The sequence below is a fragment of the Myotis lucifugus genome, unplaced genomic scaffold, assembly GCF_000147115.1.
Source record: "Myotis lucifugus unplaced genomic scaffold, Myoluc2.0 scaffold_17, whole genome shotgun sequence".
Classification (NCBI taxonomy): domain Eukaryota; kingdom Metazoa; phylum Chordata; class Mammalia; order Chiroptera; family Vespertilionidae; genus Myotis; species Myotis lucifugus.
In genome coordinates, this window is record NW_005871065.1 from 12,375,551 (window position 1) to 12,401,997 (window position 26,447).

Here is a 26,447-nt window from a genome sequence, read left to right on the forward strand (position 1 = left end):
TGAGGCTTAGAGTCCTGTGCCCTCACTCAAGTACCCTCCCCAAGAAAAGATGGTCAGTGCAGGGCTGAGTGTCATGACTCAGAGAAATATACTGAAATCCAGGGACCTGAGGCAGGCACGTGGGTGTGGGGGTGATGGGTCATTAAACAGAGGCAGAGAGACAAGAGTGAGAAGAGCCATGATGTGCTGGCTCCAAGGACTGGAGACTCCAGAGCCATCTTCACCCTTTGCACAGGTGAAGGCAGACTGGGCTTTTCTCTGCATGGCCCACAGGCCAGATCTTGTCTCCACAGGGGGAAGAAACGAGGAGATAGGTCCAGTACAATGAGGATTTTCTGCAAGTCATTATAGGAGAGAAACTTTCTCAAATGCATCATCTCCTTTTTGCTACTGAGAGTAGGCACTCCAAGAGAAGACACTAAAAGGCCCTACTGCAATGAGAAGACACTAAAGAGCAAAGGAGAGAGAGATATCAATCAGTTGCCTCCCATATGCACCCCAACCAGGGATCAAACACACAACCTAGGTATGTGCCCTGATGGGGAATCCACCTTTTGGTGTATGGAATGACACTACAACCAACTAACCCACCTGGCCAGCATCCTAATGGGCCTTTTTTAGTTCTTATACATACTTTTATTAAAGTCCCCCCGCTACTGTCCCTTACTGCTGTAATTCTGACTGGAACAAACTTTGGTTACTCCAAAAAAATGTTTAAGCATGCACATTCACACTTTTATTTCTGAGTGGTGAATCATTTCAAAATTATCAAATGTTACAATATTTTCTTACTATTTGTAGTATAAGAGAAAGGCAAATATAATTGATATATAAATACATACAGGAATATCAATAAAAATATTATAGCTGATAATTCCCATACTTAAACTATTTTACCAAAGCATTGTTGTACACAGTAGTTAAACACTATCATATGGACTTAAATTATTTTTCTTTCAATTAAAAGTCATTTCAAGATAAAAAGTAATTTATTTAAATAGAATACAATGTGAAGTCACAAACTCTTCTGATGTTTCATATCCAAAGCTTTTAAATGGTCATTTTCATCCAGTTTTAATTTTAAAAACATATCACATGAGAGCTTCATTCTTTTCATTGATGCATGTTTAGTAATACCAGAAAACCTCCCTTCTCTGGAAAATAAAATCTTCTCATTAAATAGAATCAAATGAAAGTATAAATAAAATAATTGAAACCTGACATAGACATTAGATTTTATAGAAAGAGTAAGTGAAACAAAAAGGGAAAATATTAAAGCCATTTTAATGTTATCAGGACAACAGATCATTATTTTAAAATTCCTGAATACTGGATCTAAGGAAAACTTAAAAACATGTTCTTTTCATTAAAAAACATAATCCTTTAAAATATCCTTTATAATACACATCTACACCCGAAGAGTTCCACATCTAGTCAAAAAATGATGCAGTTTCACTAAAACGTGAATTTATAACTTTTTCACAATTGTTGGGTGGTTTTTATAAAAGCACTTTCCTTAGGAAAAAATTCTGCCAATTGGAAAATCTTCATTTGGGAAAACAAAAGACTTTTTCCTCTGAAAATAATGAAGTTTAGTCCCTGGCTACATGAGCTTTCATTAACTTATTCAAATGAAAACACATCATTGTGCTTCTGGAAACTAGATTCTTTCACTAACACAGTCTGAGATAGCTGAAACCATCACCAAAATGTTAGGATTCACAAGCAAGCACCGGTGACCAGCACGACACCACTACATGCATCTCTCCAAGTGGACGGGGGAGTGGTGGCATTCCACACGCTGTCACATCAGCTAATTTCCTCTTGCTCCCAGCCGTGTATTCACAAATGTTTGAATTTATATTTAAACTCGACGTCATTTAATGGTGGTAAAACACCCAAACCTGCGCGGGACTGGTCCAAAGGGGGACATTTAACATTGCTCTCCAGAAACTCTAGTTCAAAATAGGAAAGCATCAGAATCAAAAATTGCTTGATTTCCTGGACAGCAAATAATCTTCCAGGACATATCGTCGCTCCTGACCCAAAAGGCATGTAGTAATATTTTAATTTGAGTCCATTGCTGTAGAAGGTGGTCTTTGTCTTCCCATTTTCATCAAGATAGCGATCATACTTAAATGTCTGCAATGAAAATACAAAGAAAAAAAACCGATAAGCTAGTTTTAAATAAATGTATCTCTTTCTTGACCTGGACACTCCAAAGGATAATTTTCTTTTTAAAATCCAATTTATTAGTAATTTAGGAAAAACCCCACCATGAATCAGAAAGCCATAAAGAACCAGAGCTTAACAAGAACTGATGGGAACAAGAAAGCTTTATGATGCCTCCTGCCCTGCTTGGGTGACTAGTTGCTCAGTGAGGCAGAGCTAGAAAGGAGAGTTAAGCTCAAAAACTAGAAGAGTCGGTATATTTATTATTAGTCTCTAAGCCTCTAATTTCCTGAATTTGGGAGCAGGCATTTTTCAAGGAAAAGCAGAGCGTGTGTGTGTGTGTGTGTGTGTGTGTGTGTGTGTGTACATATATATTCATACATATTCATATATATTTTAATTGATTTCAGAGAGGAAAGAAGAGAGAGAGAGAAACATCAATGATGAGAGAATCATTGATTGGCTGCCTCCTGCACACCCTCTACTGGGGATCATGTGCCCTGACCTGGAATTGAACCATGATCTCCTGGTTCATAGGTCAACGCTCAACCACTGAGCCACACCAGCCTAGTGGCAGCAGCTTTATTATCATGGCTGCATATGTAATCTAGCAGAGATTATGTGATGACAAATATCAGAAAAAATGAAGAATTCAGGCCATTGTCTAGGTTTTCCAAAATCTATGAATATTTGACATAAAAAGGAGACCTAGGGTTTCCATAATTAAATCAATTCTGTAATGGTAATTTCCTCTTTATTTCCATCTGGGAGATATCACCTGGCTATTGTACTTTGATGAGCAGGCACTTACCAAAGGGTCTGGGTAGATTTCTGGATCTAAATGCATTAACTGAGGATACAGAGCTATGATGTCATCTTTGCGGATATTATAGGAACCGTCCTGGAGGTGCAGAGTGAAATCCTCTTTAGCAGTCCGGATGTTCAGGGAGGCACTGGAAAGCCTCAGCGACTCCTTGATGATACTATCTGAATAGTTTTAAAGGAAGAAAGGAGGCGAGGAAAAGTCGGGGGAGGAAGGAGGGAGAGAGGGAAGAAGGAAGAACAAATTAAGTATTTAAAGGCCGCATAATATAGAGTCTGAAATACTTCTAGCAGCTAAACAGACTGTGGGAACCTGGCCAGACACAAATTTCCCACTTTTTTCTGTTACCACTATGCTGTGATCAACGACTCAGTTTTGTCTGCATGTATCTTTTAATCTGATAATCTGCATTAATAATCTTTTGAGAAGATATCTTGATGAATAGAAACTAGACTTTCATAATTTTATAGAAAAAATATTCTTATTTATACATGTCACTGGACATCTAATACAATTGGGAAAATTGACAAATCACTTTTCTGTGAATTATTCCAAGTTCATCACTTTGGGGATTTAATCTACTGATAATACTTTAATATGGAAATGTTTTTCCATATGTTTAATGCAGCTTCAATTCAATGTTTACAGGAACCCGTTTTTATCTTCACACTAGTTGATGATGTGTGACAATGCCCTGCTGCCTGGTAAAGACGTCAGGGACAAACAGGTCCACGCTGTCAGCAGCTGAAACATTCCAACCGACTGAGAAGGTCCAACCTGGCCTTCCAGCCTCTGTCCTTTTAATTGACATGTTTTGGGTGCTCCTCACAGGATTGTGTGTAAAATAATAGCTTATTAGCCATTTCTTTTACAAATGAGGAAAGCGAGGGCCCCAGAAGGGAAGTGACGTGTCTGAGGTCTCCCCTGGGGGAGCCCACTGTGGGACCTGTGCTTCTTCCCCCCAATCCCTTCCACTGACACACACGGCCCCTAAAAGATAGCTTGGTTTCTTTCCTACAGACAAAAAGAACAAAAAGAAAAGTCTTTCTTACTATAAAAGCATATTCTTTGTGTTTCTATAAAATATGGAACCAAAAATAAGAAAAATAAACTTCAGTCCCATTACTTAACCCATGCATCTATTTGTAGTTTCTTGATGGTGCTTTTTTTCCCCTCTTGATTTCATGAAAATGAATAATATGCTCCCAATTAACTGTAAAATTAGTGTAAAGGTAATTACAAAAGAGCGAGTATAGAAGTGCAGAGAAATGGTTGCGAGTGTGGGGTCAAGAGTCGCACCCACAATAATGTTGTAATTGGTTCCACCATTCCATCCTAGACAGCAGCTTAGCCTCTAAGTGTTGGTCTCCTTATTTGTTATATGGACGTAGTAACAGTCCCTAATCCTAGGATCAAAAGAGACAACACATGGGAACTACTTAGCACAATGCCTAGAACAGGCAAGTGCATAACGTATACTGACAATTACTGATAGTAGGAGGCAGTAAGTGAATGTAACATAGTAAGCGTACCTAGTACCGGCATGTCATTCAGTTGCATCTGATTCAAACAAATAGTTTGGTCTTCTAAGCTGATTTTTTGACCAGCACTCTCTAGTGTTTTATTCACTTCTTCAGTAGCTGCTTTCATTGCTTCGGGGCTCCTATTAAAAGTTAAGAGAAAAGAAATGTACATGAAATAAATTTTTTCTAGACCAAAAACTCTGCTTTCCCCCTATCTTTTAAATGGGTGAAACTACCAGAGAAGGTGGGAAATGGATATTTCCTTAAAAGGACCTTGCTATGTAGAAGTAAAACTTTGGCCAGATTTTTATGAATAAATGATTTTAGTAAAGATTAAACGATCAAATTAGTCACTGACATAGCAACTGAGTAGACAGATTGCATCTAGCATAGCAATTTAAAGTACTGGCTAAATTGTAAATGCAAATTTAAATTTACTCCTAAAATCTCTACCACAGTTTCAGGCAGAACAACAGCTTTTCCATTTATAACTGTTCTAGCACTTTGACTTGTGAAATGAATGCTGCTTCGTTTTCATGCATGGAAATTGACTGGCTCCTCAGAGCCCCGGTAAGGAATTTACATGACATGATTGCAGCAAATGACTCTCAGAAATGCTTGACTGATAAGTATTTGTGAGGTTGCCGTACAATGGCTGCCATTACCTACATGACATTATATTGATGTTGTAACCTTACTGTAAATATGTGACTATGTCCCGGCCAGAGCCCTCTCAAGTAAAAACTCTGGAAGACATTTAGCACTTGAGACAGATTGGTAATGGGTTTTTAAATCTGAAATTGTTTTGAGAATATTTTTTTATATTGCACACATAAAAATATCAGCCATCAATGGAATTTGGCATTTCCGATCCTAGGGAATAGTAATTTTGTATCTACATGATACGAAACATCCAATTTAACTGAAATAATTCAATAAACCCTTTGAATGCCAAAGTTCCAAAACAAAGACTTTGGAAGGAAATCATGTTTGTGTAAAATAAAATGTTACATACAGTTGTTTTTCTTTTTTTGCTACATACAGTTTTAAAAGGCAAAATCTAGCTAAATCCCATCAAGAATAATTGATCCACAGCTATTTTAGTTGGTCAAATAAATAGTAAGACAGAAATGACTGAATGAAAAAAAAATTGCCCTTTTTTCCGGAAGTCAGTAACCACTTAAATACACTTTTATGATTATGAAGACTGAACAGCCTGGGGTTAAGAGCAAGGGCTCTGGGCCCAGGTGGCCTGAGTGGACCCTCACCAGCCCATTCCTCTCCCTGGGAGGCTCTCTGCTTCTATAAGGCATGTTTACCAGTCACAGCTGCTTATGTTTTTTTAATAGTTGACTTTCTGCCTCCTACTGAAAGAAATAAAGAACTGGAGAAGTTGCTAGTTACCTCATCATTTGAAATAAGCTCCAGAAAGTGGCTGGAATGGTGTTTGCTTGTGATGCCCACAGGACAGCGAGTTGCGTCTTGGCCTTTTCCGTGTCGTCTAAGGTGGAGAGCATGTCATTCAGAAACCTGACCAGTTCTGACATGTGGTCTCTCTTTCCCAGGTTCTCATGCCTTAAGCCCTCAGCCAGTTTTTCCCGGGCATGGTGTGCGGCCTTGAACACATGAATGGGGAGGCCTGCTACCAGGGCCGGAAAGATTTTGTCAAATTCCTTGAAGTTGTCGAGTTTTTTTAGAATAAGTGCCTTTTGTGCGTCTTGTCCCATAAGATCTCTGCCAAAGAGCGTTAAGTACCCAGCTTCGAACATCACTCGGTAGCAGAAGGCATACATCCCTTCTGTCACCCAGGTAGGCATCTTTGACTCAGGTGCAGCTGGAGTTCTCATGATAAGTTGCAGGTTTTCCATCATGGCTTCCGTGAGGGAATTCAAGGCATCGCCCTGCAGAGTTCTGATGAAAGCTTTGTTTATGTTATCAGTGGTATTTCCGTCACTCGGGTCAATGCTTTTGTGCCCAAATGCCTGGTGATAAACAAAATGTGTGGAGAAAAAAGAAATTAACCTGACCTAGTGCTAGTAAATGGCTGAAAAGCAAATTAGGTACTTTCATAATTGGGAAAGTTTCATTTTTTAAAAAGGGGGCATGGAAATTGGCCTCTCCACATACTAAGTTTCATAACATTTTACCAGTAAATGGCCAAATCGTACCCTTTCTTTATGGCCAAGTTTAAACCCCAGCTCCTCAGTGAAACTTCCCTCCACCACTCTATTTCTTGTTTTTATTATCTAGCCCAGTGGTTGGCAAACTCATTAGTCAACAGAGCCAAATATCAACAGTACAACGAATGAAATTTCCTTTGAGAGCCAAATTTTTTAAACTTAAACTATATATATAGGTAGGTACATTGTTATTAACTTAATTAGGGTACTCCTAAGCTGGCCTTTGCTAAAAACGTTCTCAATCTGATTGAGGTATGTTCGCTGAGGTCGACCCCTTCCAACTCTCCCGATCACACTCGTCTTGTATACTTGTTTCGTCTATCTCCTTTCGTTCATCCTCTCTATATGTCCACCCCCAACTTCTTCTAACGCCACTTCTTCAAAATAGACTCGCCCAGGCCGAAAACCGACTTCTGCGCATGGGCCACGAAGTTTCAATCGCACTGTACGTGCGCGCCCGCACGTGGTATTTTGTGGAAGAGCCACACTTAAGGGGCCAAAGAGCCACATGCGGCTTGCGAGCCGTGGTTTGCCGACCACTGATCTAGGGCATTTATTTGCATGTTAATTTGTTACTAATCAATAATGGTTTTTAATCATTAGTTCTCTTTTATATTCTTTGTAGATGAATTTTAACCAGAGTTCAAGTTACTTAGAGGCAGACACCATGTCTAATATTTCTTTGCAGGGACTCAGTTAATGTTCGTAAATTGTTTTCTCTATAAAAAAGCCTCTTACATTACATCTAAGTGATGCCAAAATATCTGGTCAATTCCTTAATAAGATTAAACAAAGGTATGGCATGAATGTGGCAAAACTGTTGTTCCATGTTCAGTTCTGACCACATGCATTCTGGGTGTTGTATAGACATGGTTGACATGAGTGAGTTTGCAATATCTTACTTATACAGTGTCATCTGTCTCAGTAAAATATTTAATGTTTATTTCACTCTCATTAGCTGGTTAAGAAATTACAAATCTATACCTATTTCAACTTTTTAAATGACTAGCACCAAGAGGTCCTATCTAATTTGATTATAAAACTCTCCTTGTTCCTCAAAATGACTAAGTAGAGTGACATATTAAAGAGTAGAAAATAAACAGCATGTTGTATAAATGTGGTCTAAATGCAAAAGTGGTTACCTTTGCAGAAGTAGTGAAATGAAATTTTTTCCAATCAAAGTATTTCCCATGGCACAGCACTTTCTGGTATGACAGGGGGTTTGTGATGAAGTGGACATAGTTTCCCATCAGTTTGCAGGTGAAAACAGGACCATGTTTCCTTTGGTTTGCTCTGAGGAACTCAAGAGGGTTGGCACCAAATTGCAGAGCACATCCCAGGTAAGGGATCAGCCCATTCTCCAGAGGAGGTTCACCCATTTTTCTGTAAGGCACAATATGATGGTTATGGAAAAGTACATAGCTTTATATTTATACCAGGTTTTTAAAATTTATACTACTGACTTCAAACTTCAAAACTACAGCTTATAGCTATGTTTTAGTGTTGATGGAGCCCTCCTCTTCTACTAAAATAATGGGTTTATATTAACCTAGTAAGATGACATGTTGGTGAAAATGGTTACCAAATCCACCCATCCATCCATGCTTACATTCCACAACACTTACTGAACACCCACTCCATGCTAGGTACTTTCCCAGTACTGAGGATCAAAGGCTAAACAAGGCCAACAAGATGATTGCTCTCAGTACAGAGATCAGCCTACATTCTAGCATTTATATTTTTTCTAAGTGTCATTTGACCAAGTATTGGATTGTTTTCCTTAAAGATATAGAATACTGAATAACAGAAAGGATTGCAGAATTAGAGTTTTCACAGTCTTCATCGTTTAAAGCTATTATACTGTGATGATTGTTAAAGATAAGAAGAATCTCATTTGAGAAATTAGCTTATTATAAAATAAAATTAAATAAGATACATATTAACAGAATCATCAATTGTAATTCAATAGTCTTTCATGCTACTTTAAGTGTTTTTATTAAGGATATAAACATTCCTGAAATTTAATATAATTATGTCAACTGTAATTGAAAATTAAAAAAAAAAATGGCCCTAGCTGGTTTTGCTCAGTGAATAGAGTGTCAGTGAGCAGACTGAAGAGTCCCGGGTTTGATTCCAGTCAAGGGCTTATGCTTGGGTTGCGGGCTCGACCCCAGTGGGGGGCATGCAGGAGGCAGCTGATCAATGATTCTCATCACTGATGTTTCTATCTCTCTACCTCCCCCTTCCTCTCTGAAATCAATAAAAATATATTTAAAAAAAACATGAGAGAGAAAAAAACCTAGAAACTATCAGGCCTGAATTAAAGCATTTTAAGGAACAAAAAAAAAATACTTGTAAAAAGTATACAACACATAACAATCTACATAGCTGAAGATATGCTGTGGGCAATTCTATCTTTTGGAGATTGACATAGAGAATATTTACATACTCTCCCCAATATCCCTGAAAATACTCTTTGAGCCCATCAGAAGTTAAACTACGGCTATGCATCTGACTCTATTTGTATTTCTTGCATTCTTGGACCCATTATAAATGTCACAAAAATAAAAGCGATGTCACATACATTTAGCAGTTTCTTAATTCATCATGGTCAAATATCTTTACTAAGAAAAAAATAATAGAATGATCAATGCAGGCTCTGTGCTCTTGTCTAAACTTAGGCTGAATCTATATAATGCACAAGAACTAGCTGAAAAGAGAATATTTATTTAGTCAGAGCATCTTATTTGAAGCGCGTGATAGAAATCCTTTTCATGGCAGATCCCACTTACCATTGTATCCTTACTAATCCAGATTTCCTCTTTATATACACACATAAAATACAGAAATCTCATACATTGCTGTCAGTTATGTTTAACAAGTTAGTACATTTTTGCATTGCCATTGGTATGCCGAAACTAAAAGGAAAACTATCATTTTATCTTGTTAGATATAATTAAAAAGATACCACTAAAAATTTAAAGTAAAATTTTTTAATTTGAGAAGAAAATGTTAGTGTAAGTACAGAAAGTCAAATTTATTGTATAACAATGAAAGTAAAAGAACATTAACTGAATGAATTTAGATGCAATTTAAAGATAAAACTTTTTTACCTTCTCCTCATTCCAAGAATAAGCCAAAAACAACAGCAGATTGCTACCACAATCCCCCAGATCAAAGATACGCTCATCATTTTGCAAATCTAATGCAAAACCTCCGAGGAGGAGAATCTGAATAGAAAAGTAAGGATGTAACTAACTGAGCAGAAGCTGCAGCTAGACTTTTATACATGGTAAAATCTTGCACTTGAGTGACCAAAGCAAACAATTAACCATTTGTTCATCCTATTAGAAAAAAAAACTGGCCTTGAACTAAGTCCACAGGTATCAGAAGACGTTCCAAAACAATCAGAGACCTGCAATACTTGATAAGTTGAAGGTCTCTCAAACCCATGTTGACTAAATGTTCAGACCTGGGAATGACAGCTAATATTACAAGGTTTGTATGCTTATAAAAAAACAAATAAACCTTTTCAGGATGAACATATTAAATAGAGATATAAAACATAATAATTGAAAGACAAATGAAGATAAGTTATTATCAAGCCAATGATTTGATCTGTTACCTTTTGAAAAATAAATCAATTTAAATGATTTACAAGAGATACAGTGGTCAAGTTCAAAGAAAGAGAATTGGGTGAAATGTTTCTGGGGCTTCATGTTTCAGTGCTTTTACAAAATTATAGCTATTTTACTAGATATAGGAACATGTTACTTACCTAACATCATGAAGAAAGTATCCCATGTAAACGGTTTCAATTAAACCATTTATGTAAGCCTCAAAACTTTATCAAACATTGCGGGGGGGGGGGGGAGCTATAGGAGGGTATGGGGGGGTAAAATGGTGATAGGAAAAATAAATAGATAGCTATTTTAAAAAACATTATCAATCATATATTTCTAATTGAAAATGTGTTTTTTAATTTTTATAATTGTTAACACAATTTTATATCAAATAACTTAAAACTATCTGAAACATATCTGGGTAGAAAGTGAAAGTCAATTCATAATTTACGCTCCTTACTATCCCTCACTCAAAGGTAACCACTGTTAACTGTTTGGTATATATCCTTTCAAACTTTATTTCTATGCACACATATGTATTGACTGAGCACCTATTCTGTGTCAAGAACTCTTCAAAGGTATTCTGGTTACAGGTGTCCATAAGATGGACAAATTCTCTAATAGAGGCTCTATTTCAGTAGAAACAGATAATGAAACATAAGTGTTATGAACAAAATAAAACTAGGTGTGGAGAGCTATTGGGAGATCAGATCAACTTTAGATATGGTGATCAGGAGGCTCTGCAAGGAAGTGATGATTAAGATCTGTATGAAGCCTGGCCAGTTTGGCTCAGTGGCTAGAGCGTCGGCCTGGGGACTGAGGGGTCCCAGGTTCGATTCCGGTCAAGGGCATATGCCTTGGTTGCGGGCACGTCCCCAGTGGGGGGTGTGCAGGGGGCAGCTGATTGATGTTTCTAACTCTCTATCCCTCTCCCTTCCTCTCTGTAAAAAATCAATAAAAATATATATTTTTTAAAAAAGATCTGTATGAAAATGAAAATCAGAAGGAAGAGAATTTCAGGAAGAGGAAGCACCAAAAGCAAAGGTTCTGATCTAAAATGAACTTGGTATATCTAAGAACCAGGAAAAGATAGATTAAAGCAGACTGAATGAGAGGAAATGTGGATAAGATATAAAGACAAAAGGTAGTCAAGACCTAGTTCATACACAGGGATGCATTAGAGTAGGGAGAGATAGATTTTGGAAGGCAACCAGTCAAAATACTATTTTGGACCTTTTAAATTTGAGAGACCTATTAGATATCCAAGGATCAATGTCAAATTGACAGTGAGCTCAAGAGTCTGAAGCTAGGGAGAAAAGCCAGGGTTGGAAATAAAAATGTCAAGTCATCAGCATTTGGGTGGTATTTAAAGCCAGAAGACATTATAAGATCACCTAGGGAGACAATAAATCCTGAGAAAAGAATAGAGCCCAACACCAGGCCACAGAGCATTTCATTAATTGAAGTCAGGCAAAGAGCAGAAGGGGAGATGGATAGGAAAGAACCAGGAGGAAAACAAGAAAATATGATGTCTCAGAAAGAAAGAAGAGAATGCATTTGAAGAAAGATGAGTGATTATATCATATGCTCCTCTGAAGTAGATAGAGTAAAAGGACAAAGAAATGGATTTGACAACATGTAGATAGCTGGTGAGTCACACAGAAACACACACAGATGGGGTATATGAAATACCTTTTTATGTCATGTAGAACAATGAATACATATTGTGGACATTTCCTGTGCAACACATATCTATGTATAATAGATATAAACCTTCATTTTTAATGTGTGTATAATCTGCCATTGACTAAATGTACTATAGTTTACTGATTCTCTACTGATGGATATTTAGTGTGTGCCCAATTTTTGGCCATAGAACCCATAGATTTATTTCATGCTTTTTTTTCCCTCCTTAAACAGAGAACACAAATCATTTTTGTGTAATTTATGATGATAATCATTAATATCAATCACTTTTCTTAATTTCATTTACAGATTTCTCATTGTTACTGTATAGAAATAAACTGATTTTTGGATGTTAACTTTTGCATTCTATAACTTTGCTCAACTTTTTTATTAGCTCTAAGAGGGTTTTTGTGTACATGTGTATTCTTTAAAAATTTCAACATAAGCAAGATTATATCTCCTGAAAATAGAAATAGTTTTCCTCTCAAATATGTATATTTTTTTATTTCCTTTTCTTGCCCAACTGCCCTGGATATAACTTCCAATACAATGTTGAGTAGAAGTGGCAAGAGCAGATATCCTTGTCTTGTTCCTGATCTTTGGGGTGGCGGGGAGGGAGATTTAGTCTTTCACCAGTAAGTATGACGTTAGCTGTGGTTTTTTTATAGATACCCGTATCATGTTGAGGTAGTGTCCTTTCATTTCTAGGGTTTTTGTTGTTTTTTTGTTTGTTGTTGTTGTGTGTGTGTGTGTGTGTGTGTGGTGTGTGGTGTGTGTGTGTGTGTGTGTGTGTGTGTGTGTGTGTTTATCATGAAAAGGTATTGGGCTTTTGCTAAATAGTTTTTCTGCATCTACGAGGTAATCATGTGGTTTTTGTCCTTATTGTATTTTATGGCATATTTCATTGCTTGATTTTTGTATATTGAACCATATTGGGTAATGGTGTGCAGTGCTTTTTTGTGTGTTGCTATATTCAATTTGCTAGTATTTGTTGAGAATTTTTGCATCTGTATTCATAAAAATATTGGTCTGTAGTTTATTTTACTTGTAATATCTTTATCTGATTTTGGTAACAGATAACAGTGGGTGCATAGTGAGTTGGAAGTGATCCCTCCTTTTCTAATATTTGGAAAAATGGTGAAATATTGTTATTTCTTGGTAGTAGAATTAACTAGTGAAGCTATCTGGTTCTGAGCTTTTCTTTGTAGAAATTTTTTAAAATTTCAACTTCAATATTTTTTCTTGTTATAGGTCTGTTCAGATATATTATTTCTTCTCGAGTCAGTTTTGATAGTTTGTGTCTTTCTGCCATGTGTCCATTTTATCTGGGTTATCTGATTTGTTTGCATACAATTGTTCTTAGCATTCACTTATTTCTTTTCCCCTTTTTATTTATTTAATGTAGTAGTAATGTCCCCTCTTTATTGTTTATTTTAGTAATTGAATTTTCTCTCTCTGTATTTCTCTCTCTCTCTTCTCTCTTTTGGTCAGTCTATCTAAAGCCTTGTCAATTTTGTTGATCTTTTTAAGGAACCAACTTTTGGTTTTGTTGCTTGTATCTTTTTGTTTTGTTTTGTTTTTAAATATATTTTTATTGATTTCAGAGAGAAAAGGAAAGAGAGAGAGAGAGAAACATAAATGATGAGAGAGAATCATTGATCGGCTGCCTCCTGCAGAGAGAGAGAGAGAGAGAGAGAGAGAGAGAGAGAGAGAGAGAGAGAAACATAAATGATGAGAGAGAATCATTGATCGGCTGCCTCCTGCATATCCCACAATGGGGATGGAACGCGCAACCCAGTCATGTGGCCTGACCAGGACTCAAACCCTGACCTCCTGGTTCATAGGTTGATGCTCAAACACTGAGCCATGCTAGCTGGGCTCTATTTGTTTTTCTATTCTCTATTTCATTTATTTCTCCTCTGGTTTTTATTATTTCCTTCCTATTGCTTGCTTTGGGTTTATCTTGCTCTTATATATTTTTTGTAGCCTTTTAAGGTGAAAGATGAGGTTATTAATTTGAGATCTTTCTTTTTTAATATAGGTAGTTATAAGTTTCCTTCTAAGCATTGATTTTACAGCATTAATTTTTGGTATGTTTTTTATTTCATTCATCTCAAAATATTTTCTACTTTACTCTGTGTTTTCTTCTTTGATCCATTGTTATTTAAAAGTGTATTTAACCTAGCCGGTTTGGCTCAGTGGATAGAGCATCGGCCTGTGGACTGAAGGGTCCCAGGTTGCAGGCTCGATCCCCAGTAGGGAGCGTGCAGGAGGCAGCCAATCAATGATTTTCTCTCATCATTGATGTTTCTATCTCTCCCTCCCTCTCCCTTCCTCTCTGAAATCAATAAAAATATTAAAAATAAAAATAAATTTAAAAAGTGTGTTATTTAATTTCCACATATTTGTAAATTTCCAAAAATTTTTTGTTATTGAACTCATTCCATCATGATTAGAGAACATACTTTGTATAATTTCATTTTTTTAAATGTATTGAGGCTTGTTTTATGGCCTAACATATATCTGTCCTAGAGAATACTCCACATGTACTTGAGACTTTGTATTCTGCTGCTTTGTATGGAGTGTCCTATATATGTCTATTAAGTCTAGTTTGCTTATAATGTTGTTTAAGTCTTCTAGTTTCCTGTTGGCTTTTTACCTAGTTATTCTGTATGTTATTGAAAGTCAGATATTGAATCTCCTAATTATTGTTGTTGAATTGCTTATTTCTCCTTTAAATTCTGTAAGTTTTGCTTCATGTACTTTAGGACTCTTCTGTTAGGTGCCTATATATTTATGATTGCTATAATTTCTTGATGGATTGATTCTTTTATCATTCTAGAATATCTAGCAATAATGCTTATTTTTTTCTATTAATGTGCATTTTTAGAAATATGTTCCAACCATAGCACAAACCAAAAGGTCATATAAAAATTAGTTAAATTTTGGTTGTTTGGGAGTTTTTTCATTTTTGTCGCTAATGTGCTAATACATTTGTGCTAGAATCTGTTTTGGTCTCATGTTTTAAGAAGTTAGGCTCATATCACCCTCTAGTGGACAACCGTGTGCACTGACACTTCCTCTGTAGTTAAATTGGAGGAAGCTGTAGACCAAAATTAATTTCAGACTTTTAAAGAATAAAAGGCATTTGTCTGAGAAAAATGAGCTGCAGCCTTGGAGACACAGATTTAGGTAGCAAACTAAATTATTTTCCACCGAGACTTTCTCTTTTTATAGAGAAAGTTCCCACCAAAGTTCCCAATTTTATACAGATGAGGTTTCCAAATTGTGCAGTCCAAATTATGCGGTACTGATTGAGGCAAATGAGGATACAGTTTGTGTAGTTCTGTTTGGACAGGCAGGTCTCAGTCCATTGGCAGAAGGAGAAACCAAGGTTTTCCGGCAGTGATTCACTCAAATGCTTAATAAGTGGGTTACGGTGCAGGGACCTCAACCTGAGGTTCTTCCTGGTACACAGTGAGGTGCCTCTGTCAGCAAATGCTGCTAGAATCTTTTTATTAATAACATCTGAGCCCTGGGTTGATCACATGGGAATTCCATCTCAGCAGATAAATTCCTCCTCGGGGTTCACAGAACCATGACCTATAATTCTAGAAAGCACTGTACAAACCCAACTTAAAGAAACCGAACTCAGTCTCTCATATCATATTTTGGAGCCAGCAAAACCTGGTTCATGGATCCACACTCACCCACTGAGCCCACACCAGCTGGGCCAACCAAGCCACTTTCAAATGGAATCGGAATGCCATCCCAGACAGCTACTTTGCATGTCTTACACCTCAAACCTTTGGAATGTTAAAACTGGACAAAATAACCTTTCGAGTGGGCTTAAAGCAGCATCGTATTCCAAACTATTTGCAAAGCTAACAGAAAAGCAGATATGACTATGGGACTGAAAATGTAAAACATTCTTTAGAATTGGCATCACTATGTTACTTTATCTAAACTCATAGACATTCCTTTCTTCTATTCACATAATTATTCCCCTTCCCTTTCTCATAAATATACCTCTGCCTTCACCTCCTAACTGGAAAACTGAGTTTCTACCTGAATCAGTGCTTCCCAAATTTTTGTGAATCTCCAATAAATACGTGTTGCCTCTTCCTCTGGCCTTTTATTTTTAGGTTAACATTATTAACTAAAGTTCATAGCTTTCATTGGGGTTCACCCTTTGTATTGCACCGTTCTATGAGTTTTGATGAATGTTCAATGCCATATATCCACCATTACAGAATCAGATGGAGTAGTTTCATCTCCCTAACCCCCATGCCCTCCTGCTCCATCTGGTCATTACTGCCTCCCGTACAAATCCCTGGCAACCACTGATCCTCCTACTGCCTCTATAGACTTTACTTTTCTAGAATGTCAGAGTTGAAATCATATATAGTATGTAGCCTTTTCAGATTGGCTTCCTTCACTTAAGGTTTCTCCATGTCTTTGCATGGTTTAATAGGTCACTTCTTTTAATTGCTGAATGATATTCAGTTGTATGGATATTGTGAAGGTTCATTGTGTGTGTCAAGTTGACTGGACCACCAGGTATCAGATACTTAGTTAAACATAATTCTGGGTGTGTCTGTGAGGGTTTATGGATGAGATTAAAATTTGAATCAATAGACTGAGTAAAGCAGGTAACCTTCCCCAATGGGGACAAGCCTCGTCTGATCCAAACATGTCAGAATAAAACAAAAGGCTGAGCTAGAATTCACTTTTTCCACCTGAGGGTCTCCAAGCTGGGACATCAGTTTTTTCTGGACTCAGACTGGAACTTACACCATCAACTCTCCTGGTTCTCAATAACATATATATATGGTTATGTTTTGCTGAAGAACCTAATACAGATGTACCACAATTCGTTTATGCATTCACTTATTGACAGACATCTTGGTTGTTTCCAATTTTAGGCAATTATGAATAAAACTGCTATAAGCATCTGTGTACTGTTTTTTGTGTGAACACAAGTTTTTAATTCACTTGGGAAAATACATAGGAGCAGGCCTAATGAATAATATGGTGGACTATATTTCGCTTTGTAATAAATTGACAAATGCTCTTCCAAAGTGACTGTACCATTTTGCATTCTCATCAACAAAGAATGAGAGTTCCTGTTTTTCCACATTTCTGTCAGTCTTTGGTGTTGTCAGTTAGAACCAGTTTTTAATAGTGCCATAATGTATAGCGACGATGTTTTAAAACTAGAATCCACTGGTGGACAATTGGGATTTTGTACTTGTCTTTCTGCGTGGTGTTCAGATGAAGTGGTTCCTTTGGGTACTTACATCTTGTTGATGAGAAGAACTTACAATAGGGTCCTGCACATTCTTGTGCTTTTTCTATCCCCAGGTGTGACTGTAAAGCAAGTGGCAATATTGCTGTAAAAAGAAAAAATAAACAAATGTAATTTTTGGTGGTGCACTCCAGGTAGGGCACCCTTCCATAACTGGGCTTGGCTCCGTGTTCTGTGACTTACCATGAATTCTTAATTTAACTTTGCACATTATATTGTCATGTATCTTTTTTTAAAAAAAAACAAAAAACTAATTTTTTAATTGGTTTCAGAGAGGAAGGGAGAGGGAGAGAGAGATAGGAACATTAATGATGAGAGCAAATCATTGATTGGCTGCCTGCTGTAAACCCCACACTAGGGATTGAGCCCACAACCCAGGCATGTGCCCCAACTAGGAATCAAACTGTGACCTCCTGGTTCAAACCATCGAGCCACACCGGCCGGGCCTGTCATGTATCTTTAATGGTAGAAATCAAGTTTTACTTATCATTGACTCAGTTTCTAACATATATGCTCAATATATATTAAGTATTTTGAAATAATACTGTGCCAAATAATGCTGATGGCCTTACAATATCCACTCCTTTTTTTAATAACAGAACTTTGGGCAATGTGCTTGTCTACTGGACAATATTTCTTAGAACCTTCTGCAACTAGGTATGACCAATGAGATGTAATGTAAGTGTCCTCTGAAGCTTCTAAGAAGGCTTCCTAAGAGGAGGACTTGTGGCTTTTCACCCATCTGCTCCTCCCCCTTCCTGCTGTCTGGGATGTGGATGTGATGGCTGGAGCAGAGCAGCAATTTTACTTCATGAGGTGGTCTTCTGGATTTCTTTTATGTGAGAAAAATCAATCTTTATTATGTTTAAATCGCTTTACTTTAGATTTCTGTGTGCAGTGGAGCATAATCTTAACCAAATCAAACGTATTTTCCTTGCTTGTACAGGAAAAGAAAGAAACATGGAGAGATGATTGAGGAAATGAGGGGAAAGAGCAAACCCAAACGGTGGTAGGATTCTAGGGGTGGTGTATTCCCTAAAGTCTTTCAAATAACAAAACTGAAGGTCTGTTCTGTTATCACATGTTTCAGCAGTGTGAATGAGCTCAGACACAGGGTAAATGGGAAATAATATCAGGGTCATAATGCTGAAGTTGTATTGATTCATACACAATTTTCCCCAGCATGTGATTTCCAAGAAATCAGGAGCAAACCTTCTCCACAATGAAAGAACAAGCCTTAGCAATATGTAAACACCTTAAGAAAGAGATCTTACAGAGCTTACTTCCATTAGAGAAAGCAAAGGCCGGGTTCGTGGTTTCAAGAAGTGCTGTGCATTTATGACATTAAGCTATCTGATGAAGCTGTGAAGACAGATGAGGAAGTTGCAAAAATATTTCTCTCTGTATTTAAAAAAAAATGATGAAAGTTTCTGATTCAGGTTTTTAATTTTGATAAATCTGGTCTTTTGGATGTAATGCCCCTGGGTCTCAAAGGAGAAAGTGCAAATCCAATGTCAGAGGCCGCTAGTGGAGATGAACTGAGCCGTTGTGTGTGTGTGTGTGTGTGTGTGTGTTTGACATAGATGTTTATTGCTTTTGTTGGTCTCTTATTATAATGAGCAGTGTCTTATTATAATGAGCAGTGTGGGTGTGCCCCAGCCCTATTTATCCCATATGTCTTGTTATTTTTAGTGTATGCTTTTGTAGAGTGCAAAGCTTTAAATGAATGCATGTACGATTTTATAAAAAACTGTACTAAGAAAACAATAATTCCATCAGAGCAAACGATGACTAGGAAAATATTTCTCTTTCACATCTTAACACCAATTCTTCAGTCAAGATTGGCTTTCTGATTTCCTTTCCTCTGTAATTTTACTTTCTTTTATCATCTAGAATAAAATTTGAAAGATGCAAAGCTTTAAGCATTTTTACCTTTCATGATCCTTTTCTCAGGAAGCTATTAGAGGAAGTGCTTTTCCAAAATGAGCGAGTGAAGGAGGTGATGCAGGACTCAGGGTTTCAGCCTATAAAGGCGGGGTGAGGAGGAGGATGAAGACGATGGAAAGTCCTGGAAAACAGCTCTGCGGCTGCTGAAGAGCAAATCGCTCAGATGAAGCTCTGAGAGGGAGGCTCCCGGGGAAATGGAAGTGAAGGGATATGCTTGAGTTACATCCAAAGGTATTTTACACATCTTTTAGGGACACCAGGAAGAATTAGCTACAAGACCATAACCAGAGAGCCAGTTCTAACTGGATTTGAGAAACAATAGCTATGACAGTGCTTGCCCCTCCCACTACAGAGAGTGAATTACACATCCTACACTGGCTCTTAGAATTTAAGAATTAAAAAATGGATGTCATCCTGTTACTTTTCAAGAGTTCCAGTAATGAATCTGTAGTTTTAATCAGAGATTCACTTATACTAAGCACATGGAGTGCTTCCTGCTTTTGTGCCGTGGCATAGCTCTACCTCCCCAAATCCTGGTCAGGAAGCCCCATCTCTGCCCCTCTCATCCGGGTAAATTCTGGTCATCCATGCTGTTCTTCCTGAGTATCCTTACCCAGACCTTTGGCTTCAGATAACAACAGTACCTATTTCTCCCAATTTCCTATGTCTGGCCTAGAGCTCGCACCTGAAAGATTCCCCTGCTCATTTTACACAGCTGTTTAACAGATGTTAGGTTTATTGTGATGTAGGTCTTCCTTATAGAGGGTGGGCCTTCAGAGAGTCAATCACTGGAGAAGAGGCCAATCCTCAGAGAGGAAACTAGACCTCCTAAAATACCTGCAGGGTGAGGTAAGGAAATCCTGCCTCCTTCTGGCCTTTGTTTTGTTGCCTTTACCAGTGGTCGGCAAACTCATTAGTCAACAGAGCCAAATATCAACAGTACAACGATTGAAATTTCTTTTGAGAGCCAAATTTTTTAAACTTAAACTACATAGGTAGGTACATTGTTATTAACTTAATTAGGGTACTCCTAAGGCTTAGGAAGAGCCACACTCAAGGGGCCAAAAAGCCGCATGTGGCTGGCGAGCCGCAATTTGCCGACCACGGGTTGGCTATGGCTTTGTACCCAGTGATTTTGAGTTACTTCATTGTGTGATCCTTTTTGAAGGCATTTTCAAGGATAACAGGAATCCTAACTTAAGGTAAAAATGAAGCCCAGCCAGTGTGGCTCAATGGTTGAGCATTGACCTATGAACCAGGAGGTCACAGTTGGGTTCCCAGTCAGGACACATGCAGGGGTTTCTGGCTCAATCCCCAGTAGAAGGAGGCAGCCAATCAATGATTCTCATCATTGATGTTGTTCTCTCTCTCTCTCTCTCTCTCTCTCTCTCTCTCCCTCTCTCTCTCTCTCCTTCCCTCCCTCCCTCTCTCCCTTCCTCTCTGAAATCAATAAAAATATATTTAAAAGAAAGAAAATTGTGGGGAAAAATGTAACAATTGGAAATGCTATAAATGCAAATAATGCAACTAGGTGACAATCTGTTCAAGGGGTACCTTTGAGCATGGCTAAAGAGGATAGGTGAGCAGGTAAAGAAAACTGTCACCTCTTACTCTTTGGCCTGGCAGCTGACATAGTCTATTAACATTGATTCTGACAGAAATCTTCAGTTCTGAAGAGTTAAAATGTGAAAAACAATGTGGGTCCTAGAAACAGAAAAATAGGGGAATTCTAGAAAGTTTTTCTGTTCCTCAGGCATTGTGCCAGGCATTAAACACCATTTGAAGTATAGCCCCGGCATTCAGGAAGTTTCTGTAAGATGAAGTAATGTTTAGTACAAAAAAGACCTTTTCTGCTTACAAGTAATATTACACGGTAAGGACAAAAACAAGAGCTGAAGGATGAGGGTGGGACCCAAAGGTCAAATTAATGTAATCACCCCATTATCCACACAAAAGAAACTAAGTGAGTGAAAGAAACGGCAGTAACTTTCCATATGAATACAGTTCAGACATTATGCATCTTCCTGGCCATGTAAATACAACTAATATGAACATCTGGAACACGTTTGGCCATGTGTAATTTGGAGCAGAGCCTTTGGCATTCTTTTTAAGGGTGTGTGTATTCACATCTTAGAGAGGAATCCCAACTAGAATTCTACAGTTAAAAGCAAATACAATTTTTAATGGACTGAGAGAGTACTGTCCTGTGTGGTAAGAAACACCAGCCAATGAGTTCTGAAACCCAGGGCCACCCAAATGTCAATGTTGTGCTTCTCCTGTGAAATGTGCATGTATTCAGAGAGTTCAATGATTTTACTTTCTTAACAGGACCCAGATGCTCTTAAGTACTCCAGGTAGTATTAAACATTAATGTAAGTGGCCACAAAATATTGTAGTTAGTGTTCCTATGATGATCATTTTGAACCCTGATGTAGAAAGAGCTGTACCCTTTTACCAACATGGCTATTTCAACTGTACTGTAGTAAATTCTCGTATATTATCAATCACCTTTTTATATTTTCTGTTAGAGGGATCTTGCATGGAGTAGGCTAACATATTTAAATTTCTGTCCTTGTAAGTGTCCATGAAAGTGTTGGCATCAACTCAACACCAATGGGAATCCCCAATTTGGGATATGGTGAAGAAGGAAACTTTATTCAGTGCAAACAGCTCAATTGTGATACATCATAGCTGTGAGGAGACCCTGGGGCCAGGTGGCCCTTGGGCCAGGCCCTCTCTGGCTAGACAGGTCTGCTCTGCTCCCTGCTGGTCTGCTCTGCCCAGGTCTGGTCTGGTCTGGTCTAGTCTGCTCTGCTCTGCTCCTGTGAAAAATCTTTGGTATTTCAGCAGCAGCAAGGCAAACACAGTCTTTAGTGTTCTCTGGAAAGGAAAATTGCACTCAAAGCCAGAAGAGAGCTGACTTATACAGACAGAAGTCCCTGTCCTGTTCCCTGATTGGTTTTTCCTCATGCAAATAAGGATTCCAAATCCAAATCCTTGCATTTGATTGGTCCAAAAGACTATCCTGATTGGTCAAAATGAAACTGCTCTGACTGGATGGTTAAGAAGCTGATGGTGATATAGCTATGGCAGCTCCCAGTGGATGGGGAAAGCCTTGGTCCTATTGGTTAAAATAGGATTCCAGGAGCTCCATTATAAGGGCTGGTTCAGATTACTGAAAGACCATGCAGGTAGGTGAAGTGCAGTTTGCCTGAGAGGCCCCTGTGTAGAAATGGCTGCTAGGCACTGGGTTTTTTGTTTCATTTTAATTTCACTCCAAGCCACCAGGAGCTCTCCTTAGAAGGTCTCTTTTTTATTTCTCAGGCTCCACATAAATATTACTTATCACTAGAGGCCCAGTGCACTGGGGGTGGGGGTCCCTCAGCCTGCCCTTTAGCAGTCTGGGAGCCCTTGGGGGATGTCCGACTGACGGCTTAGTCAGACATCCTTAGCGCTGCCTAGGAGCCTCTCCCGCCACTGCCACTGCGCTTGCCAGCCGTCAGCCTGGCTTGTGGCTGAGCAGTGCTCCCCCTGTGGGAGTGCACTGACCACCACGGGGCAGCTCCTGCATTGAGCATCTGCCCTTGGTAGTCAGTGCAGGTCATAGCTACTGGTTGTTCCACCATTTGGTCAATTTGCATATTACCCTTTTATTATATAGGATGATGGGGGCGAAAAAAGGGAAGAAAATAGAGCCTTGAAACAAAATAAGTGACCCAACTGACAATTGAAATCCCCCCCCTTTTTTTTAAGTCACAAGTCACTTTACCTTTGCTTGAAGAATTTTTGATAAGCTCACACAATATTTCTATTTTGTGGAAGGAAGGATTTTCTAACTATGGTCAAATTTATTTTAATTTTTAAAGAGAGCAGAATTCAACACACACCTTTGAAAGGGGAGCCAAATGCCATACTATAAATTAATTTAGCTTATATCTACAAGCTAAATATTGGTATGTCAACCAACCATATTTTTATCACCTGTCAAAGGTGTAGCTTATGATTGTGATGGAATTTTTAGTATAGATGACTACTCCCCTATGGCAAACTCATCTATGTTGAAAGAACTTTTAAAAATAGCTTTGTAAACACTGTAAATAACTGGGGGAAATGATCATTTAGAAACAGAAATTATTATTATTGCACAGGATTGTTTTATTATAAAATAATCAGCTACACCTATCCAAACTGAAAAACTGATGTTTACTAAGGAATAATTATTTACTTTCACAAGAGTTACAGCATGACAAAATGACTTATTTCAGTGTTTTTTTTAAATAGGGAACACCTATTTAAAAATGCATTTAAAAAGTGATTGAATTGACAAAATATAATTTGCAGTACATATATTTCTTTTCAGAAACCTGTTGTCTTCTAAGTGAGATTCTCTAGAATTGCATAAACAAATTGGTTCTAGGAAAGTCAGCTGTGGAGTGTTTTAAGTGGTGACTTCATTGTTTAACAAAACATTGCTCATAATCTTGTTGATATGAAACCCTGAGGAGAGAAATGTGTTCCGGAATAAAGGCTAACATTGTAAGTTTAGGGCAGTCTGGTTTACAATGTGGCTGAGATTTCTAAAAGGAAGAGGAAGTTACATAATTCAATAGTGCAAGGGACTTGCAAATGACTGACTGTTTTTTGTTTTATGGTAAAATTAAATCTTTAGAAATAACAACAATGCTAATTACAATAGTACTATTCACTATTATTATTTTAGGAGCCTTAAATAAGACAAATTTCCCAGTTCTGAAAAATGGAATAAAAATGTAATTATTCTCATCTTTACTCCTACCCATAAACAACATTATAAACAAGGAACAGATCCTTTTAAATAAGAGTACTGTACTTTTCTCATAGCATGGAATATTAAAGATATTTTAATATTTAATTCTCTAATAAAAAGGGAATCAATTTAACCTTTGGTTAAGCGTGACCTACCATGGTAAGTTTACAGTGTATTTATATTTGTGGAGCTATTTTTGTATCAGAACACTGAAAACCCCAAAGAAAGTAATATGTTCTGGAAAATAACTAATCAGCATCTGCATCTCAACTATGATCATAGCTTGGGCCTAAATTAATAACATGTTGCTCTTATTATGCCTGCATAAGTATTATTCAAAGATAAGTCATGTAGAGTGATATGATTACATTTTTGTTCTTGGTCAATTTGCTTTTTTTTTTTTTTTACTGCTTTTTACTCTAATTTCTTATCATTAATTCATCTCCCACACCCAGAAGCAAGAATTCCCCTCTATGTTCAAATATATTACTTTTCTTGGAGACACTCCTCCTAAAGCTCTCCAATTTCAAATGGGACTGCTGCTTTCTAGGCCTTTCGTGTAGTTGTCATCCCAGGTTCTTCCTTCGGCATCGTCCTTCCACTCTTTTTGCCTCTCTCTCGCGCTGACGCCTCTGTTGTGGGGACCTTCTCGTCCCCCTATCCTTTTTCTTGTGTTCTTTTTTTATTTTTCGAACTATAAGAGAAAGCTTATTTAGAAAGACACAGAGGTAGGAGAAGTAAGCTGTAGACCAAATAGGCTTAGGAAACAAGTTACAGAGGCAAAAGGAAAGCCCTTGGCGTTTAGGAGAGAGTGGCAAGGAAAATGCACCTGGGGAAGGGGGGTGGGGGAGGCATGGACATGCTCCCTAGAGAGAGTCGCCTGTGTTTTTATTTTTGTGATGAAAGTACACGTTTACTGGCCATTTACTTCTCGACAAAGGGAGCATGAGAGATAAATCATTTGACTCCTTTTATATATAAAAATATCTTCATTCTATTACAATTGAATGTTATAGTTTGGCTCAGTATAGACTTCTAGGTTAGAAATAATTTTCCCTTATAATTTTGAAGGCACTGCTCCATTGACCTGCAGCTTCAAGCATTTAAAAATATTTTTTATTTATTTACTATCTTTTTGTAGTTTTAGTTCTCCTTTCTGGAAGATATCATTGAGTTTATCTTCTAAACCTAGAAATTATTTATGCCTTTGTTATAATACTTTTAAGTATCAGAGATCTCATTTTACAATGTAATATTTTGAACACTAGTATTGCTTAAAACTATCACCCTGTTCCTCTTTTATGAATGCAATACCTTGTTTCTCTCTCTAAAAAAAAGATTAGTACTGGATTTTTAAATATTTTTGTCACTGTTTCCTCATATTTCCTTTTTTTTTCTGTTTGTTTCTTCATACTAGCAACCTCTTCGAATTGTTGGGAATCTGTACTATCTGCTAATTTAGACTTTTGGGGCTTTCCCTAACAATAAGTAACAGGACTAAAAACAAAGATGGGGCATGTTAAGTGGAGAACTTCATTATAAGGTGATTAGGTCAACTGTCAGAATCCTCAGGTTTTTTTCACTTGAATTTCCTAGAGAGGTATTCAATCTGCTGCCTGCGCAGGTGCATGGGATGACTGCAACCTGTAAGCCAATGAACAGATAGGAAAAAGGGATCAGCAGTGTATAGATTTCCACTCATACTCCTTTTGCTAGGGAGTTAGTCTACAGTTTTCTGCAGATATAGGTGAGGGACACATCAAGGTGATTCTGCAGATCAAGATGTTGACAGGACTGGTTCCTTTTGGAGTTTCCGGAAGAGAATGTTTCTTATCTTTCCAAGTTCTAGAGCAGGGGCGTGGAACACCCGGCCCTCCTGCCGTATAAGGCCGGAGAAATCATTTGGTCTGGCCCTGCCAAGGCAACCGCAGGTGGGACTGGAAATTCAATAAATCTAGGAGCTTTCTTCATAGCAACATAAATTTATATTAAGTGAGTTATATCAATTGAATGATGTTACAAATATCCAAATGGCCCTTGGCAGAAAAAAGGTTCCCTACCCCTGCCAGCCCTGTTCTAGAGTCTGCCAGCTTCCTTTGGCTCGTGGCCACATCATCTCAATCTCTGCTTACTTCCTTACATCTTCTACTACGAATCCACCGGCCACCACTGGGAGGGCAGCTGCTTTACCCTTGTATTAAAGCTCTTACGGATTTTAATAAAGCTACCCGCCAGTTCTTTGGAATCAGTCCCGAATGCAGACTGTTGGGGCTTTCCCTAACAGTAACTAACTTAGGTAAACTGTGCCTGTTTCTTTGTATGCGAATGCAGATGTAGCTCTGTCATATAAATTGATGTTAAGGACCAAATTAGACTATAAATCAAGGCCTTAGAACAGT

General features: G+C 37.8%; 1 protein-coding gene across 3 annotated transcripts; it reads right to left on the minus strand.

Annotated features, from left to right (window-relative positions):
• Positions 1-1,025: 1,025 nt before the first annotated feature.
• On the minus strand, positions 1,026-25,017 carry LOC102434576 (cholesterol 7-alpha-monooxygenase). Of its 3 annotated transcripts, XM_023750984.1 has the most exons (8): positions 24,539-25,017; positions 19,248-19,405; positions 17,308-17,400; positions 7,841-8,081; positions 5,923-6,500; positions 4,528-4,658; positions 2,984-3,159; positions 1,026-2,142 (listed from the first exon to the last, which is right to left on the minus strand). In XM_023750984.1, exons 4-8 carry the CDS (start codon positions 8,075-8,077, stop codon positions 1,843-1,845), a joined length of 1,422 nt encoding a protein of 473 aa, XP_023606752.1. In that variant the 5' UTR covers positions 8,078-8,081; positions 17,308-17,400; positions 19,248-19,405; positions 24,539-25,017; the 3' UTR covers positions 1,026-1,842. The 3 variants fall into 3 exon arrangements, with proteins under 3 accessions (XP_023606752.1, XP_023606753.1, XP_023606754.1); XM_023750985.1 differs by lacking the exon at positions 19,248-19,405; XM_023750986.1 differs by lacking the exons at positions 17,308-17,400; positions 19,248-19,405.
• Between the last annotated feature and the right edge of the window lie 1,430 nt (positions 25,018-26,447).